At 34.2% G+C, this 18,836-nt stretch overlaps 2 protein-coding genes across 3 annotated transcripts in view; one reads left to right on the top strand and one right to left on the bottom strand.

The window, feature by feature from the left end:
• LOC139967447 (uncharacterized) overlaps window positions 1-18,836 on the top strand; it is an 88,474-nt gene that overhangs the window by 1,248 nt on the left and 68,390 nt on the right. The gene's annotated exons all lie outside the window — the stretch shown is intronic.
• LOC139967446 (neuronal acetylcholine receptor subunit beta-3-like) overlaps window positions 1-18,836 on the bottom strand; it is an 83,148-nt gene that overhangs the window by 11,852 nt on the left and 52,460 nt on the right. For both annotated transcript variants that reach the window (XM_071971252.1, XM_071971253.1), the window contains 2 exons: window positions 4,370-4,515; window positions 163-207 (listed from right to left, as the gene is read on the bottom strand). In XM_071971252.1, the coding sequence (XP_071827353.1) occupies window positions 163-207; window positions 4,370-4,515 (191 nt within the window). The remainder of the gene's footprint in view (window positions 1-162; window positions 208-4,369; window positions 4,516-18,836) is intronic.

Genomic DNA, 18,836 nt, shown 5'->3' with positions numbered 1-18,836 from the left:
AAAACAAAGCAAAAACAAGAAAAGATATCATCATCAAATAGTTGAAAGGAATTTCAAAAAGAAAAAATGGACTACGAGATTTCAACTTGAAAGTAATCTTGGCCGAGAAGAGGCCAAAATTCAGAATTTGTTAAAACAGTTCTTTGTATTTTAACGACTTACCATTGTCAACCAAGCGTTGATTTTAAATGTTTCAAGTCTTTCGTCCTGAAAAATGCAAAGAAGAAAGAAGAAAAACAAAACGGAGAATTGTTGAAAGTTTTCGGTTTGGTTACTGCATGCGCTAAGTTTGAGTAAAATTGCTGATCAAAACCCAATTAGCTGCCTTCAAGGGATATCCCCGTGGCAACCAATGTGACACTTATATGGAAGATATAATATATATATATATATATATATATATTACTATGGATCATACCTTAGGTCGACAGTTACATTGACTTTCACACTAAATTCAATCTAACCCTAACCCTTTTTTCTAACCCTAACCCTAAACCGACCCTAACCAAAACTTTTAAATGAACGTTTTATATATATATATATATATATATATATATATATATATATATATATATATATATATATATATATTGTAATCTCCTTGTTGATTTTATCTTGAAACAAGATACATTTGGAATATTTTGCTCACCAGTTAATATTCTCTTTAGTCAGAATTTCATCAAAATGCACCATTTTTGTTAATAGAAATAATATATTCCTCTATGGATAAGATATGGATAGAAAGAAAGATAGTTGTCGCAGGAAAATTGATCCATGCTTGGGGCACAGCTCCACACTTGAAGCACGACATGCTTGGTGCACAGCTCCACATTTGAAGCACGGCTCCATGCTTGGAGCACAGCTCCATGCATAGAACGATAAAGTAGAATAGACCTGCTGTAATGATAGCAAAAATGACATGCTGTGATGGTGTCTCTGAAAGACTATATAACTGCACCACCTACCAGAACAAAGAAATGTTGTAGTGTGTGTACATATACTCCCTGCAAACATGATCATAATAACTTGTTCCATTTTCAAAGTAGCTTGGAAAATTAAAATGAACTGTTCATATGCCACGGACAATGTTTTCTTTTGCTTTTACAAAACAATTGGCAATAGTGATAGACATTTGAACAACCTGAACAGGAAAATATTCATATTAATAATGCCTTTTGAACTAATTGTAAATAATTTTGACCCAGATGAGAGAAAAAATGGGATCGTGGAAGGAATGTACCAGCAATAGAAAATCCAGTGTACAAACATGGAAAAAGGAAGTGTATCATTTATAACCAGACAAATACCATCTATTGTTTCTTGTGTTATACAATTGCTCAAGTTTTCCTGAAAGAAACTGATGGGACTTGAAGCAAGTCGACACTTACGTCACCACACTTTTTCTTCTCTCTCTCTGGAGGTCTCACCACTTGTAATTTAATTGTTTAGGCTATTTTAGGATTACCTTCCTGGAGGATGCTTCCTACATCTAATTACAAGGACGTATCAAAGTTAAGCACGTGACCTAACTGTGTATAGTCAAGCATATATATATATATTACAGACATGTATGAGTTATGGCAGCCAAGTTGTTTGGAATATATATTAATATATATATATATTAATATTTATATATTTATACTATTTATTCTAGGATGTCATGCCGGTATATATTGTATGTAAACGATTTCATTTTTCTTAGCCACGGGTGCGGCATTCACTTGTCAATGAACTTTTAGCTAAACCTTTAGTTAAATGCAACATTAGAAGCTTTCCATTCATGGTCTGGTTAGGTTTATTTTCGGTCATCTCAAATAAATGGAAACGATAATGATGATGTAGATCCATATTTCTTCACTTTTGTCTTTCGTACTCACAGTCTGTCTGCAACTTATTTATCCTCTTTAGGTAAAAATAAAATTATACCTCCTAAAGCGACAGGGAAATAAAATGCAATTTCTGGAACTGCCATGTTATCTCTATGTTATCTCGATTGCGACAAAGCCTAAGGCCTCTGAGGGTGCTCTTATGAGATTTTAACAGCTTAATAATTGGTCGTCGTGTAGCGCTTTACTTCTGAATTATTTTGTTTGTGTATGTTAGTTACCATACCCATGTATATATATATATATATATATATATATATATATATATATATATATATATATATATATATATATATATATATATATATATATATATATATATATATATATATATATATATATATATATACATATTTATATACTGTGCTGCCATATTCTGTAATCGTCTGTGATCAATTTGTCAGTATTATTCAAGAAGTGGCATTATTTCCAACCCTTTCTTGCCACAGGAAACCTCTGGGATAAATGTAAGAAACAACGCTGCTAGTGTTACACAAGATCTCGATAGTTATGCAGGAAATGAAATATAATAGCCTGCCGTGTGACCGGGAAATTAGAAACAAACCCAATCAATTCCCATAACAATTCCTATAGCTATAGTCAAGTTCCCTATTAACAAAAAAATACAATTACTACTAATAACAAAATCCAACTTGTAGATGCTTTTGTAATATTTTTCTCTTTGTATATAATTACTTATTAATTATATAAAAACTACTTGGTCTAAAAGACGAATTAACTAATTAAACACTTTTAAAATGAACGTCGTTGAACTGGTGCCACAAACATAGAAAGGAGTTTTATGTATGACCACTTGAATCATATGATTTATGTATGAGTAATGCTCGCTAGATTTGCTAAAATATACCCATAAACTGGCAACCAGTTTCGCTGTATACTCCCATATACAGCTTGTTGTATTCAAGGACATCTGCTGGCTAATTCTCTCCGGATATACCTGTTACTTTCTCTAAAATTCGAGTGTATGACATCAGACACCTCTCGACGATAACTTCGATATCTGACGTCAGAAATTAGGCTAGTGATCGGGCATTTTAATTAAGTACAATTTAATGTTAATGGACGCATGATTATTTTCATCCGAAAGCAATTGATTTTGATTGCAGATTTTATATAAGGGGAAGATATAGGAATTACGTCACGATTACTACTTACGATGAATGAAGGACTAATAGGAGAAAAAACAATTAATTGACTGTTATTACTAGTTACAAAATGTCTTCCTCGCCACAGTGAATCAAAGTAAGCAAATATTGTAAGCAAATAAATATACAATATGAAGAAAACATTATTATTTAACCTCAAGCATAGTGTCATTAAAATAACTTATTTCGACTAAGCTTCTAAATGTACCACCCACACCCACACCCCCGCGACGTTAAAAATGGATAAATACTTCAGTTATAGCAAATGATGAGTATCAAAAACAGCAGCTACCTAAATTTGTCACATTTTTAAACCGATTTCTCCTTATTCAAATCCCCCCCCCCCCTGCAAAAAGCCCTGTAAATTCCGAAGTATTTCTTTTTTAATTTAGTAGATGTTTTGCAATTTATCATCCATTTTGTAATCTCTTTTTGTCATATTTATTCATGAGCCTACTTGTGCGACGATATTTTAAACCAGGCAATCATTTTATGGATTGCATGCAAACTCTTTTATGAGTTACAGAACCCTGCAGTCACGGTCTTACATAAATGTGAGAAAACTATTGCGCAGCAAGTGTGCCTATACCACGTTGGTTTCCAATAGTGCATTGAGGTTTTCACTTCAGCATTTTTAGTCAATTATCAAAATCTATTTAGAGTAGGTTGTATAAATCATCCCAAAAGCAAATAAATGAGGAACAGTTAGACAATGGCATAATCGCCAAGGCTTAAGGTTAATAACTATAAATTCACTGTACTGTATATAACTAACATGATAACGTTAAAAGGATAGGCGAGAGAAAAGTTGTGGTCTAATGGTAGTATGACATCTATCAAGTATGTATCTATGACATCACGGCCCTATGTTCTTCAAGTTCATTTATGGTACAAACTGTGACAAATTTAAACTATCAATATTTCAACGATAAAAACACCCCCCCCCCCCACCCCCAAAACAAAAAAAACATGAATTGATTGGACTTTTCCCCATAATGCTAAGAATATGTTCTTCTTTCTTTTGCCCAAAACTTACATTTTCCTTTTAGACTATTCTTCTAGGACCTCACTAGATCTCTCTCGATGTACCTCTATGTACATATTATATATCAATGCATCTAACCCCAATATTGGTAAATAAATATATTAACATATATTTATAAAGTTTTTGAACTTTGAGATCCTAGACAAAACAGAAGAAGAAAGAAAAAGAAGGGGGGGGGGGGAGAGAGAGAGAAAAAACCCCGGATGAAACCTAACTTAACGAGCTACGTTTTTATTTGTTAGTTTCAGCAAATTTTTTATATATATACTTACAACATCTAACACCTGGGCTACGAAGAACTGCATTTCTACCAAGGTGGCTTTGGACGCATTTCGTACTGGTCGCACAGATCTGTCGTATTTGCCAGTAGTAAATAAATTTCTCCGAAGCCTCTGGTGGTCTTCGGATGAATAAACGCCTGGAACGAAGAAAACATCTCCTGAATAAGTCACGTCTACTTTTATTTATATAGGATATGCAGTTAAGCACGAAGAATTGTCTTCGTTATAGTCATCATCATCGTCATCGTCACCATCATCGTCATCGTCATCGTCGTCGTTGTCATCGTCGTCGTCGTTGTCATCGTCGTCGTCATTATCATTATCATCATCATCATCATCATCATCATCATCATCATCATCATCATCATCATCATCATCATCATCATCATCATCATCATCATCATCATCATCATCATCATCATCATCATCATCATCATCATCGTCGTCGTCGTCGTCGTCGTCGTCGTCGTCGTCGTCGTCGTCGTCGTCGTCGTCGTCGTCATCATCGTCGTCATCATCGTCCTCATCATCGTCGTCATCGTCATCATCATCGTCATCATCATCATATTCATCATCATATTCTTTAATAATATTAAAAATATATGCTGGGTCCATGTTATGAACGGAGTTGGATGTGTTATATAGCCATGACAATAGTTTACAAGATTGATCTAGCACCCCAAGCTACTTGAGTTAGCTGATCACTACCGGCACACTACAGTAGCTACCTGAGTTATAGCTGAAGACTCCGAAGACACTAGCTACTTGAGTTAGCTGAACACTACCGGCACACTACAGTAGCTACCTGAGTTATAACTGAAGACTCCGAATACACTAGCTACTTGAGTTAGCTGAACACTACCGGCACACTACAGTAGCTACCTGAGTTAAAACTGAAGACTATGAATACACAAGTTACTTGAGTTAGCTGAACACTACCGACACACTACAGTAGTAACCTGAGTTATAACTGATAACTACGAATACACTTGTGACTTGAGTTAGCTGAACACTACCGGCACACTACAGTAGCTACCTGAGTTATAACTGACTACGAATTCACTTGTGACTTGAGTTAGCTGATCACTACCGACACACTACAGTAGTAACCTGAGTTATAACTGAAGACTACGAATACACTTGTGACTTGAGTTAGCTGATCACTACCGACACACTACAGTAGCTACCTGAGTTATAACTGAAGACTCCGAATACACTAGCTACTTGAGTTAGCTGATCACTACCGACACACTACAGTAGTAACCTGAGTTATAACTGAAGACTACGAATACACTTGTGACTTGAGTTAGCTGATCACTACCGACACACTACAGTAGCTACCTGAGTTATAACTGGAGACTATGAAAACCCTAGTTACTTGAGTTAGCTGATCACTACCGACACACTACAGTAGTAACCTGAGTTATAACTGAAGACTACGAATACACTTGTGACTTGAGTTAGCTGATCACTACCGACACACTACAGTAGCTACCTGAGTTATAACTGAAGACTCCGAATACACTAGCTACTTGAGTTAGCTGATCACTACCGGCACACTACAGTAGCTACCTGAGTTATAACTGATGACTACGAACACACTAGCTACTTGAGTTAGCTGATCACTACCGGTACAATGTATCTACTCGAGTTAATCTAGTGAGGTGTAGAATACATGGTAATGTAGGTAATACATATTCTTGAACAGTTGCTTTAAGTGTAATAAAGGGTATATCTTCTTGGACGTCAACAATGACACGAGACTTTTCTATGGTGTGCATTGGAGAGGTAGATGCAGAAGAACGCGATAGATCAACGCCCCCCCCCCCCCCTCGCTTGCCCAAATGTCCTCTTTTTATTACTGGAGGGTACTTGAGAATGATCTTCAAATTCTTCACAAAACCGGATGTTTCTGACAACTCTTACCTCCGGGTTTTACATCCCCCTCCATCATCCGTTGACTTATCGATTTTAACATGACTGCGAGACCTTAATGTCCTTCCCCAGAGAAGACTGAAAACTGTTTTCTGTTCAATCAAACCCTAGAGTTCTTGTTCCATAAATAGCAACATATGCAAACTTTCCTTTCGGCCAGTTTATTTGAATTGGAGCCACTCAGTTCATATCAATACACAATTTACCACTAAGCTATCCAGATGGCGGCATGGTCTTACTTGCCCTAGTTAAAGTAAGGACTAGATTAGCGTGTCTTATATGAGAGTGGTTTGTTAGAGCGCCCTATTGCAAAAAAATTTACTTTGGGGTACCTGCTTACAAAATGGTGAAAATATGTCCCACCACTTGCCTCATAGAAGTTTCTTAAAGTATGATAATCATATATATATATATATATATGTAGATATATATATGTATATATATATAGGCCCGTGGTTCGAAGGCCCGTGGTTCGAATCCCGGTGGAGGCTGAAAGTTTTTTCACTGTTCTTAATTTTCCAACTCATTACGATTTTCATTTATATATATATATATATATATATATATATATATATATATATATATATATATATATATATATATATATATATATATATATATATGTAGCTATTTAACATCATTTGCCTCTTGGTTGGTCTCATATGTTAATTCCAGAGAAATTTAGTTGAGAGAATAATTAAGAATAAACATTCAAACGTAAAACAAAGAATTGTTACAAATATTCTAAACCTTAGAATAAATCAACAACAATAAACATAAATGAATCTTAAGAACGTTTTATTGCCTGTTTTACTGCCTTATGAATATCAAATAGCCTATATTTATTCTGTCTCACCATGGGGATAGTATTATATTCCAAAGGGACTATTCTAAGATCAGCAACCGCTTGTTGGGAGAAAATCAGAAAATAAATTGACAATATACATAATATTTGCTTTTAGCAAGTACATGATTAGAACGTGAATGCAAAATGTCAGAGGGAAGAATATTTTTAGTCGAAAGATTTCGGTAAACTCCTTCCTAATCTCCTTCCTGGAGCTTTTCAGGAAAGCGTCGCAGTTTTGCCTTTCTTGGTTAACTCACTTCGATTAAAACTCGTTTGGCTTGGTAGATTTATCAGCATTAACTGACGGCCATCATACTAGTTTTTAGCCTAACTTCAAACCCTCTGTTAAAACTGAGCGCTTTCATCGCAAGCATATATTTATCAATCCTATTTCCAGTATATTTCGTGTTTGTTTCTTGTCTACTGAAGATGAACATGCATGCACCCTGTCCTCCTTTGAAGAGCCAATATCCTGCATTAAAAGAGCAAAAGGAGAACCCTACATGCCGTACGTCTGCTGAAGATAATAAAATGAACATAAAGGATGATCACTTGATCCTCCCCGAGAACGAAAGCATCCTCTCAATCCTCTTTAATGAAAGCAAAATCGATTTCTTATTCTTTTATATATTTACAAGAACTGGGACACTAGGCAATCCTATGTATTTTTGTTCAGTTAGCGAACATTTTGTTGTAAAAGGTTATTGGGCCTCACAAGGTGATATTCTGTTTGACCGACGTCTAGTATACCGTAATCTGCCAAAGACATGCGGCATCGAAGCCCCCTTATATACTTGTAAAATAACTATTTTCCTTCCTGAAATGGACCTTTTCTTTGCCAAAACAATCAACTGTCTTAACCAAGAACTGATTTAAAAAAAAAACTTTACATTGACTTTTTCTTAATGACAGAAATAAACATTTCAATATAATAGTAGTGTAGCAGATTTTAAATATATAAAAGATATCAGTAAAAGTTTGTTGAGTACAAACAATACGCTTACAAGTTTAGAGCATGCAAGTATTACCTGGTCATGGTAACGTATACTGCCTTGTTTAGAGTTTCTCCAATGTGTGTCACCCCCTTAGGCCATTGCGCTATGTAGATAGAGTATACACCTTATACCTTTTGTCTGTCGGGCTTTAATTGTACAGGTGTTTAGAGAGCTTTTAGAGTTTCATATGGTTCTTCAGAGATTTAGATAAATTCTCTTTTTCGAAGATTATGTCTTTCAATGCTGAGGATGGGATATGCAATATTGCACCATCTATCCGTCGCCGCCATTGATAGGCTGTAAATATATCTTTTGACCACGGGGTTCAATGACACGACTGCCTTGCAATATGCCAGGCTAAATGTCGGTCAGATTTGTGACCTTTTGTACTGATTGATATGTACTCATGTGAAACAGCAGAGCCATATTGAAGTTATGTAAAACCCAGGGGATAACCTGTCAATCCTATCGTTCAAAAGCAATGGATGCCTATGGCAATACATACTATATCGAGTGAAGTATCATACTAGTATCATCATTGCATTCTAGGTCAATAATGTATACGTCGCGCTAATTTACGATGACATGTATAGGCTAAGCATGTACTCCATCTCTTTGAGTAGCTGCACAGGTGCTTCTCAATCGCCAATTTTTCTATTGGCTAAGAAATGTTCACATTGTTCTCTGCGTGATCCCTGCATGCGCACGGCATGACCTCTGCGTGACACCTACACAACGATTGAACGTTACTAATCACGTTTGTCAAATTTGTGTTTGTATAATCTAGATCAATTTTAATTTGATTACATTTACAATTTACGTTTGATGAATTGACTGTATACTATAAAGTGCGTTCCGGCTACTGGTATTAAGCATTCACTTGGAAATCCCTTTCATTGAGAATTGGGTAGCTAATTAGTCAATATTATTGTAAAAACAATATAACAGGTTCATCCTTTGCAGCTGAAAGGAGATTCTATATGTACTAGGTGTCAGGTAAAAATGTGTCAAAGTTTAGTATACGTCACACCTGTCAAAATAACAACTTCCTCCCGTTAAAGCATGAGTTGTACAGTGGTATTCATAACCATATTCCATGAATTCCAGGATAGTCTGCTAGAGGTTCGATGGCCGAGGAAGGAGGTATAATGTCTCTACCATTTGGAAAAGGTTGCATTGAATCCCTGTGAAAGATCGCATTTGCTTCAAAATCCTGTATTTTGTCCATAATTGAGGTTGCAATGCTGCCTATCCATTCATCCACCCCTCCATCCACGGCACGGCTATGCTCTTAATCGGATAACGTCAGAGAGTATTTAAGTTTCGATTTGTTACAGTCCAAGAGGAAAGAAAAGTGTTAGTAATATTTAGATAGCTATAACCCAGGGTTTCCCTAACTTTATCACCCCACGAACCCCCTGTGGATGTCAGAGTTGTCCACGAACCCCCAACTTTTCGAGACACGATCTGAGTCATTATTATACTATCATTTTCAAGCATGAATTTATGCTAACTTTGCTTTGTGTCGGGCAGAATGGAGGTCATCTGGAATATCCAAAATAATAATAATTACTTTGGCCAAACTTTCAGTTACTTTCTCAGCTCTTTATCTTCACGACGTACTGTCATGCGTTTACCAACTTCACCAAAGTCATGCGGCCTGATTCTGTTTCATAATTCAGTTATTTATCACATGCACGGTACGGTATACTATTATGGAAACATATGCCTATGGAACGCGAAAAGAGATTGTCGATAGGTACGACTTTTGTACATTACTTAATTATATGACATATAAGATTTTAGTTAAACAAAAATTATTTAGTTTTGACTTTCAGAAACGTCTCACGAACCCCCTGGGATGGACTCACGCACCCCCTGGGGGTTCATGCACCCCAGTTATATAGGGAACCCCTACAGTATAACCCAAGAACTTCAACGGGTTTAAATATATGCTAAATCTCTGAAATGCTCCTTTTATGGTTAACTATGATGACGGTCGTCGGCTCCTCTCTATAAGGCTTACTTTTAATCCAATTTTATTTTATAAAATTCCAATAACTATTAATATGAACAACGAGGCACTCCGATATGAGATTCAGCACCATTTGTCCTTGACAAGTTTGTAATGCATTGTGAGCCTGATATTTGAGACATGCATGTATACTGAAATCTTATATTCCCCCTATTGAGTGTTGTGACGAATCCGAGGAACTGGCCACCTAATGGTCTGTACGCCACACTGATTAATCTAAACCACTGATGAACCCATGCTGATGTTAAATGGACAGTTCTCTCAAATTAAAAAGTGCTATAAACAAAATAACAACCTTGGTCTATAGCAATCGGTATTTTAGCGATAATTTTGGGGTATATTTCAAACAATTGCAGATTGGCGTTCCATAACAGGGCAGGTCAAACCGATGGAATCAATAATGTCAAGTTTCAAGCTTTCTAAATTATTATGAAGGAAAGTTGGCCAATATTTACCTATAGATATTCAGTTATGTTGGATAATATGACGATATTCGGCAAACGATTTCTTTTCTGTAAAATTGGAAGAAATCATTCATTAGACTTTCATTATATCCGATTACTTGGAGAACCAGAAATGTAGAACTGCGTCTTTGTGATATCACTTTACAGTATTGGCCCAATGAGTTATTCTTTGCCGATTTTTTAGTATTACCGGAAATTTAATACCAAACGAAGACAGCTGTTTCTCCTGGGAAAACATGTGCCAGATTTAAATATTTTTGCAAATTATTTTTCCTTTCAAGGACATATTCTGGGGGTTGAATTTCACAATTATTTTACTCTAGTTATTCAAAAGTTTGGAAATAGGCAGCAATTTTTAATAATCATTCTGGCCTGCTCATTAAAATGGTATTCGCTGTGAATCATTGCGGCATTTTCAAAAATATGTGATTTAAAAGCAAGTAAAGCTGGCGACATTACCATCTTTTTTTGCAGGACGTTATATGTAAATTTTTTAATCATACTATGGTCGTTGCATGGATTACGATAAATATTCATATAAAATTTATTGAAAAAAGAAGGCAAGCACATTAATCATAACTTTAGTAACAGACAAAGCAATTGGTAATCAATATTTACTGACCTTCGCCTTCATTTTGCCAGATGTTTGCTAAGTTTTACAACTGAAGTATTTCATAACTTCTCCACATACACAAAATAATGACCTACATTTCTAACTACCTCCCATGCAGGATGCTTGACAATTAATTCGATTTCGCCAAAGCAAATTAACTGAATCATTCGTTAACGCAATATAGGAATGTTACGTTTAATGGGTGGTATGTTATAGCTAGTTATGTTTAGTTATATACCACAACGCGGGAGATGTTATCTATATTATATATTATATCATGTCTTTATATATATATATATATATATATATATATATATATATATCTACGTAACATATACCATTATACCGCCACTCATCTTCATGAAGGGAAACATTTGTTTTTACAACTGACATATGAAATTATGTCTGTATCTGCCCATATTTGGTGTGATACATTTAAGAGTTTCCTTGTCACTGACATAGTTTGTTTAGATTTTGGAAGTAAAATAGTTCAGTGTCTTTTATATTGGAAATTCAAATATTTATGACGAAAATTTGTCGAGATAAAAGATGTCGAAATTTTGACTTAAAAAGTTGATTTACAAAAAAAAAAAAATCATTTTATTGTTGATGACAAGTATATATGTTTCTTGTTTAGAAACCATTTCCCTTTTAAGTACCTCATCAACTACATATTTCACATGACATTTAGCCCCCCCCCCCCAATTTTAAACACCTCCCCCTCCTTCACCCATCCACTCACCAACCTGTATCCCCTGAAAGCACAAACATTCCGTGTTTTTCTCGAATCACACCGTAAACCATACAACCATCATCAATTTACGTATGACTTCGCATTGAAACTATACCTTGGAGCAGTTTCAATTATGTAATGTCTATCGAAATTGTCAAAACAATATTAAAACCTTTGTCGTTTAGTTTTGTTTTGTTTTGTTGTTTTGGTTTTGTGTTACATATATATGTTTCAATACATTTGTGGAACATCGTTCCCGTTATTTTGCCTATGGCCTTGTAAATTTGTGCACTTAGAAATTTATTACATATGGCACAATCATTAATTAGGAGCAAGTTTTAACCTCGGCATTTCTCGATTCTGTGTCCTTTGCCTTTTACAGATGGCGCCTTCGAGTTAAATAGCCTGATTACATTTATAACCAAAAAAAGGAAAATCTTTGAAGAGTGTCATTGACTTTGAATACTTGTCATCTAAGACAATGACGTAGTCTCTAAGGAACCAATCACTATCAATGTAACTTTGATACGTTTATGTTCGATTTTTTTTTAATAAGGAAAAATTTCATTTTCATCAATATACTGTTTGTTTGAAATTAAAATTTGAGGTGGAAAGTTATTCGACGTGCAGTTATATATAGTTTATGTGGGTTTTTGTATAGGATTATATGTAGCGTTCTCCCGGCTTTCATGCGTGTATAGTTGCTATACTTGTCCATTCTAACACTTACAGCTTCTGCATCAATTTTGATGCATTATATGTATATATATATATATATATATATATATATATATATATATATATATATATATATGTGTGTGTATATATATATATATATATATATATATCTATATATATATTATAAAGTTGGTTGGTTGGCGTCTATCTTGGCGCAGAGTGCTCTATGTCCGGTGGACACAACGAAATATATATTGAGACTAGTTGAGACTAGTGTTCCACTAGTCTCAACTAGTCTCAACATATATATATATATATATATATATATATATATATATATATATATATATATATATATCCATTTAATTGCAGCAAAATTGCACTTTTGAATTTTTTTATGAGATTAAATTAAAACAAAGATTTTGGCACAGAATAGCTTTTAGTTCTTCGAAATCTCACATACGGACTATCAATTTCAAGGCGTCTGTTAGCAGACTAACTGACAGCTAATTGGAAGTTTGACACTGCTAATACACATGTGGAACACTGGGCTATAGGTATAGGGTTAAGATAAATTTGAGCGGATCCAGTAGTCAACTTAAATGTGTTTAAAAATATAACCTCTTAGCAGCAATATACCACCAATAGCCTGAAAACCCCCGTTTCATCATTTCTCGCGATGCATGTAATTGTAAAACATGACAGACTAGATAACATGTCATGTTTTGCAGACCCCCAAGTTGCACAAATTGGGTTACGCTTGTAAGCATTACATGTTCTATGTAGCTCCCTGCAGTAAAAATCTATTTTGAATCTATATTCCTCTCTCCTATTTCTCCTTCATCCCTTCGCGTCGTAAAGGGAAGGACACAACTTTCTGCGAGCTGTTATGTAATTATAAGACAGTTGCTAGATGCGATGCGAGAGAAATCTCGCCACGCCAAAAAAAAAAAAAAAAAATCTGGGAAAAAATTATAATCAATGGTACTTTGGCATACGTTGCAGGTTTTACAATTTCACTAATAGTATTAAATATGCTTGAAATAATATAATATATCGATTTTTTACTTCTTGTAGCGACAAACCTTCCATGTAACTGCTATAAGCGCTGTTACAGTGTACCGGTATATATACTTTTATTTGTAAATACACATATATATTTCTTGCATGCACAACATACCCCCTATACACAATGTCCAATATAGGCTATACATTATACAGTAGATATTTATATATCTATATTTATAGTGGTTCAACGTTGAAGCCTTGACAAGCGTTTATAAACCTTATCGACCGCTTCAAATGACCTTACATCAGTAAAGCAAGACTATGATAACCTTATAATCTATGTGGAAACATATTATAGGTATCGTCGCAATGTCAACGTGCTCTCTTAAAGGGGACACACTGGTTCATGTGACCGAGATTATTGTGAATAACAATTACCCCAAATAGTCACTTCTTGTTCCGTTTGGAAGGTATAGTATCCTCTTTTAAAACTGGTATCTGCAGGCATTTTGTAAATATGTGTTGTCACAGGGCCACTAGGATCTGAAATCTTTTGTTTTACGCTCTTGTTTTTTTTTTTCCATATTTTTTTCAAGGTAGAATGTCGACATGTTGTGTTGAACCCTGAAACCAATACCATCAGTAGGTCATATTAAGAGGCTCGAAATATTTTAGAAGCAGCATTTGTAAAACTCAACTCCATGACAGACAATAAACATTGTAATAGACACTGCAGCAAAAACTTAAAGTATTGGTCCAGCACATTTGGCGCGGTGATGTCATATTTTGACTCGAGACTTGATCAAGTCTTCAGCCTTGTGTGCGAAGATACACATTAAATATGTGATATCCTCCAAATGGAGTAAGATATTTCTTAGCTCATTTTAGGGGAAGCTGTTCGTGGCAGTTGTCTGTTTCACATATCACAATGATGATGGTTTAGGTTTGTTTCTCCTTTAAATCAGGGAGGTGGTATACAGATGGAAAAAAAACATTAAAAAGATATATGTGAGTTTGTGCGTTACCGCACTTAACCTTGGAAATATTTCGACCCATAAGTGGTGATCTGATAATCAAAGCATGTAACTATAGGATTAAACAAAGTTCAAGGTTCATTCTCTATAGGGTAGCCGCCATATTGCAATGGGGGAATATCTCACCGGTTTATTACTATTTAAATAGTTTAATTTTGTCTGTCCAACAGCGAAATTACAATCATTTTATTTCTGTAATTTCTTATGCAAATATAAAATTAAAATTACGATTTTGAAATGATTTGTTGTTTAAAATTATTATAAAAAAATTTCTACAAAATGTGGGAAATATGTAAATTGTGTTATATATTGTATATACGTATCGAAGTAAAGGCTAAAGTCAGCTGATAAGAATATTTAACGTTAACGATTATTATTATTTTGCCGCTTGGAATTGTAAAGAAAAAGACTAAAATAACATTCATTTTGAACTTTGGGAAAATGCCCCCAATTTGTAGCTATTCATTTGACACGCACCCTAACGCCTGTAAGCTTCCCAGGAGGTGGATCACATCTTTTCGTGCCGTTTATGTTACTTGTAGGCGCAATGTGAAGGTCTAATTAAATCCAAATAATCTCCCATATTAGAAATACTAAGTAAGGAACATTGTGCATAAAATTATGAAAGCTTATTTATATAATTTTGTATGTGATTCACGTTGTTAAAATAACGTAAAGATAATAACACACAAAGTAAATGTTATCGAATAGCATTGATATTTGCGTCTAGAGCAATAACCGTGCATTGCGGTATCATTATGTTCTATACCGGCAATTTAAATAAATACGGTAGCAATAAGAATAATATCATTTGAACAGAAACTCAGAATACATTAAAATTAAAATCGATAAAGTTCGCGGTGACTGTTAGATAAAGCAGGACAAATATATCGATAGGCTATATGTATATTACAATCGTTAAGCGTTAAAATTCACATGTAGATGGCGTCTATGTAACATTTTCCCAGGCAGACTACAACAGTTCGGTATCATGAAAAGGGTTTCGACACTGTTTATTCAACATGCTTAGGGACACAACACACGGGTTTATATATATATATATATATATATATATATATATAAATATAAATAAATATATAAATAAATAAATATATGTAAATATATATATATATATACATATATATAACATATATATAATACATATATGTATAATATATATAAATATGTGTGTGTCTATAATATACATATGCATATATATTCATGTATGTATAGACATATATATTTATATAATATATATCTATATATGATATATGTATAACATATATATTTATAATATATATATATATATATATATATATATATATATATATATATATATATATATATATATTTATTTAGGTATATATATAAATATTTATATACTTTCTTAGTTTGAAGGAGAACTCTACAGGCAAGCCTATAGTCTCTCTGAGGACTTGGAATTAACCCCAGAGAAATAGAAAATGAAATTCACCTCTTGTACGCCTCTAAAACTCGTGAATTTAGTTACCATTCAAATGTTTACCAGCAACAAACGTCAGGCTGAAATTTTATCAACATATTATATCATGATACGTTCAAATAAATAGCCCGTCAAAATTTCTTCAGGCTTACATCATACCATTTGCGGAAACATGTATATTTTGTTTACAGATTGTATATCAGGATAAATAATTAAAATTGTTTGCATGAATTTACTTACTTGAAACATGAAATATATTTCTTTCTATTATGGAAAAATTCATGGTTCAATATGGAATCAATGGTGTTGAGTTGTTACGATGGATTACGTGAGGGTTTTCTACAGAATATTAGACTCTTAGTGATGATATCGAAATGCCATTTCATTAAAGGATAATTTTAAGAAAGTACTTTGATATGTTCTACACTATTAGTTACCACTGTCATCAGTACAGATCGTGTATCTATAGCACTTGAAGTTTTGAGAAATGACCCTTTTAGGAGCTGATGTCCATCAATTAAAGTGACTGGACTATGTAGTCTACCATTAAGACCGGTAGGTCAGTTCTTCAGATTCACTCACAATACTCAATGAGAAAACAATAGACTCTTATGGCCTAAACTGACATCATTACTATCTGCTACAAACTTTTCAAGGACAAATGGTGTGAAATATTATCCATATATCATTGCTCTGTTATTTATATGAAGGTAAGCAAAGATACGTTTTAGTTGATTTATTAGAATCTATAAGACAAATGATGAATGGTTACTGCTTCAGGGCTGCAATGTATAAGGGGTTGACGTCATCATCAATTTAGCCTTAAAAGAGTATTCCAGTAACTTAGCATATTCTAAACTGTCTTGAAATCCGAAATATCTCCATAGAAACATTATTAGTATTAATTTCGGTTTGTCCTTTTTGGTTTCCCGTAAGGGAAATCTTTGGAGTCATTCTTAACGACCTTGCAAAATTGTGAGGGGGACCACGGATTGCAAAGTCGGTAATGACTATAACGCAGATCGCAAAGTCGGTAATTAATTTAACGGTTATAGGTTCGCCCAACATGGCAGCATACAGAAACGTGGTACTCAAAGCCGAAGCCAAAGTGAATTAACCAGGTCACACACCCAGAGTGTATTCAAGCAAAGTTCTTCAATACCGTCCTCATTACCTTTCGGGAAACATTCCATACAGTATAGTTTTGATTCTTTCTTGGGCTATGACATAATGAAGACTACAATTCTACCTAAAGTCATCGATAAAAGTTGGAAGATATCAGAAACCTTCACACATGGAATACAAGTGGACTGTACTGTACTGTAATAACACAATATGTTTTAAAAATCTTTGTCATGAGGTGACCAGTCAACTTGAAGTATCAATCCATTAAGTCAAGTATGGCGAACTGGGCTAAATTTGCCTATATAAACCTCATGCATGTTATTTGAGATCACGTTGTGACTAGTGTGTATACTCAACTGCCGCTAATATCCGGACCAAAATTATCCTGGACGGTCTTCCATGAAACTATTACTAATATATTTCAATAACATTGTACTCAATATATTTGACTTTCAACCAAATTTGGTCAAATATATTGAGAATGTGCTGAACTAGTGTTTTTTTCATCAGCTGTATATGCGTGTACGTCATGATGACGTCATAGTTTTTTACGAAACGGAATCAAAATACTAGAGGGAAGAACTCTGAACAACGTCCGGTCACGAGGACGCCATATGTGACTGAACCTTATATCAGCATTGTTAATTTGACTTGCAAATCAGTCCGCGGTTCTGGCCTGTTGCTTCCCTCTCTGAGGTTTAATACCTATCATTTATCCTCCAGAAGATGAGATTTTGCCCATCTTGATTTCCTTATGGGTCGATCTCAACAAGTAAAAAACTAAGAAAATGCACATGCTCAGAGAGGAGCATTATTGTTGTTGCGGACACCAAATATGTAAATATTTCAGATATATCGACCTACGTATAGCCATGGGATATGTTTGTAATCTATTCGTTATTAGACAAAGAGATACATATTCGAAAGATACATGTTGTGCACATGCGGTAACATTTATTGGAATAGGCCATTTAATTTTACATGTACGCTTCTTTTTGCTCAATTCAGACTTGCACATTGTAAGCCCTTCGTTGAATACGCATACATGGTTCAATATTATGGAAATCGTCGATTCTAATTTTCTGGCATATTATTCTTTATTTATTAATTTATTTCATATATTTTTTTATTTTTAAGAGTTCTCAGTTCTACAAGGCTCTTTATATTTCGAATGTAGTCTACTAACTTCATCAAGTTATCTAGTTAATGCTTCACGCACAAAGCTGTTTATATTTCGAATGTATATATAGTCAACTAAACTTCATCAAGTTATCTAGTTATAATGCTTCATGCACACAACGCTTTCATGCTAGACCATTTCGTTTTCTTGAAACTTCCCTTGTTACAATTTGATCTTCAGTATATATATATATATATATATATATATATATATATATATATATATATATATATATATGGAATATCGAACTTTGACCTTAAGAAGTGCTTCTATTACGTCATTGGAGGTAATCTAATGTTTTCTTGTCACTTCTCATGACAGTTGGCAATGAGCATTCATTGATTATTTC

Source organism: Apostichopus japonicus, chromosome 5, assembly GCF_037975245.1.
Source record: "Apostichopus japonicus isolate 1M-3 chromosome 5, ASM3797524v1, whole genome shotgun sequence".
In the NCBI taxonomy this organism is placed as follows: domain Eukaryota; kingdom Metazoa; phylum Echinodermata; class Holothuroidea; order Aspidochirotida; family Stichopodidae; genus Apostichopus; species Apostichopus japonicus.
Note: the sequence above shows the minus strand (reverse complement) of the source record. Positions and strands in the feature narration are given on the sequence as shown.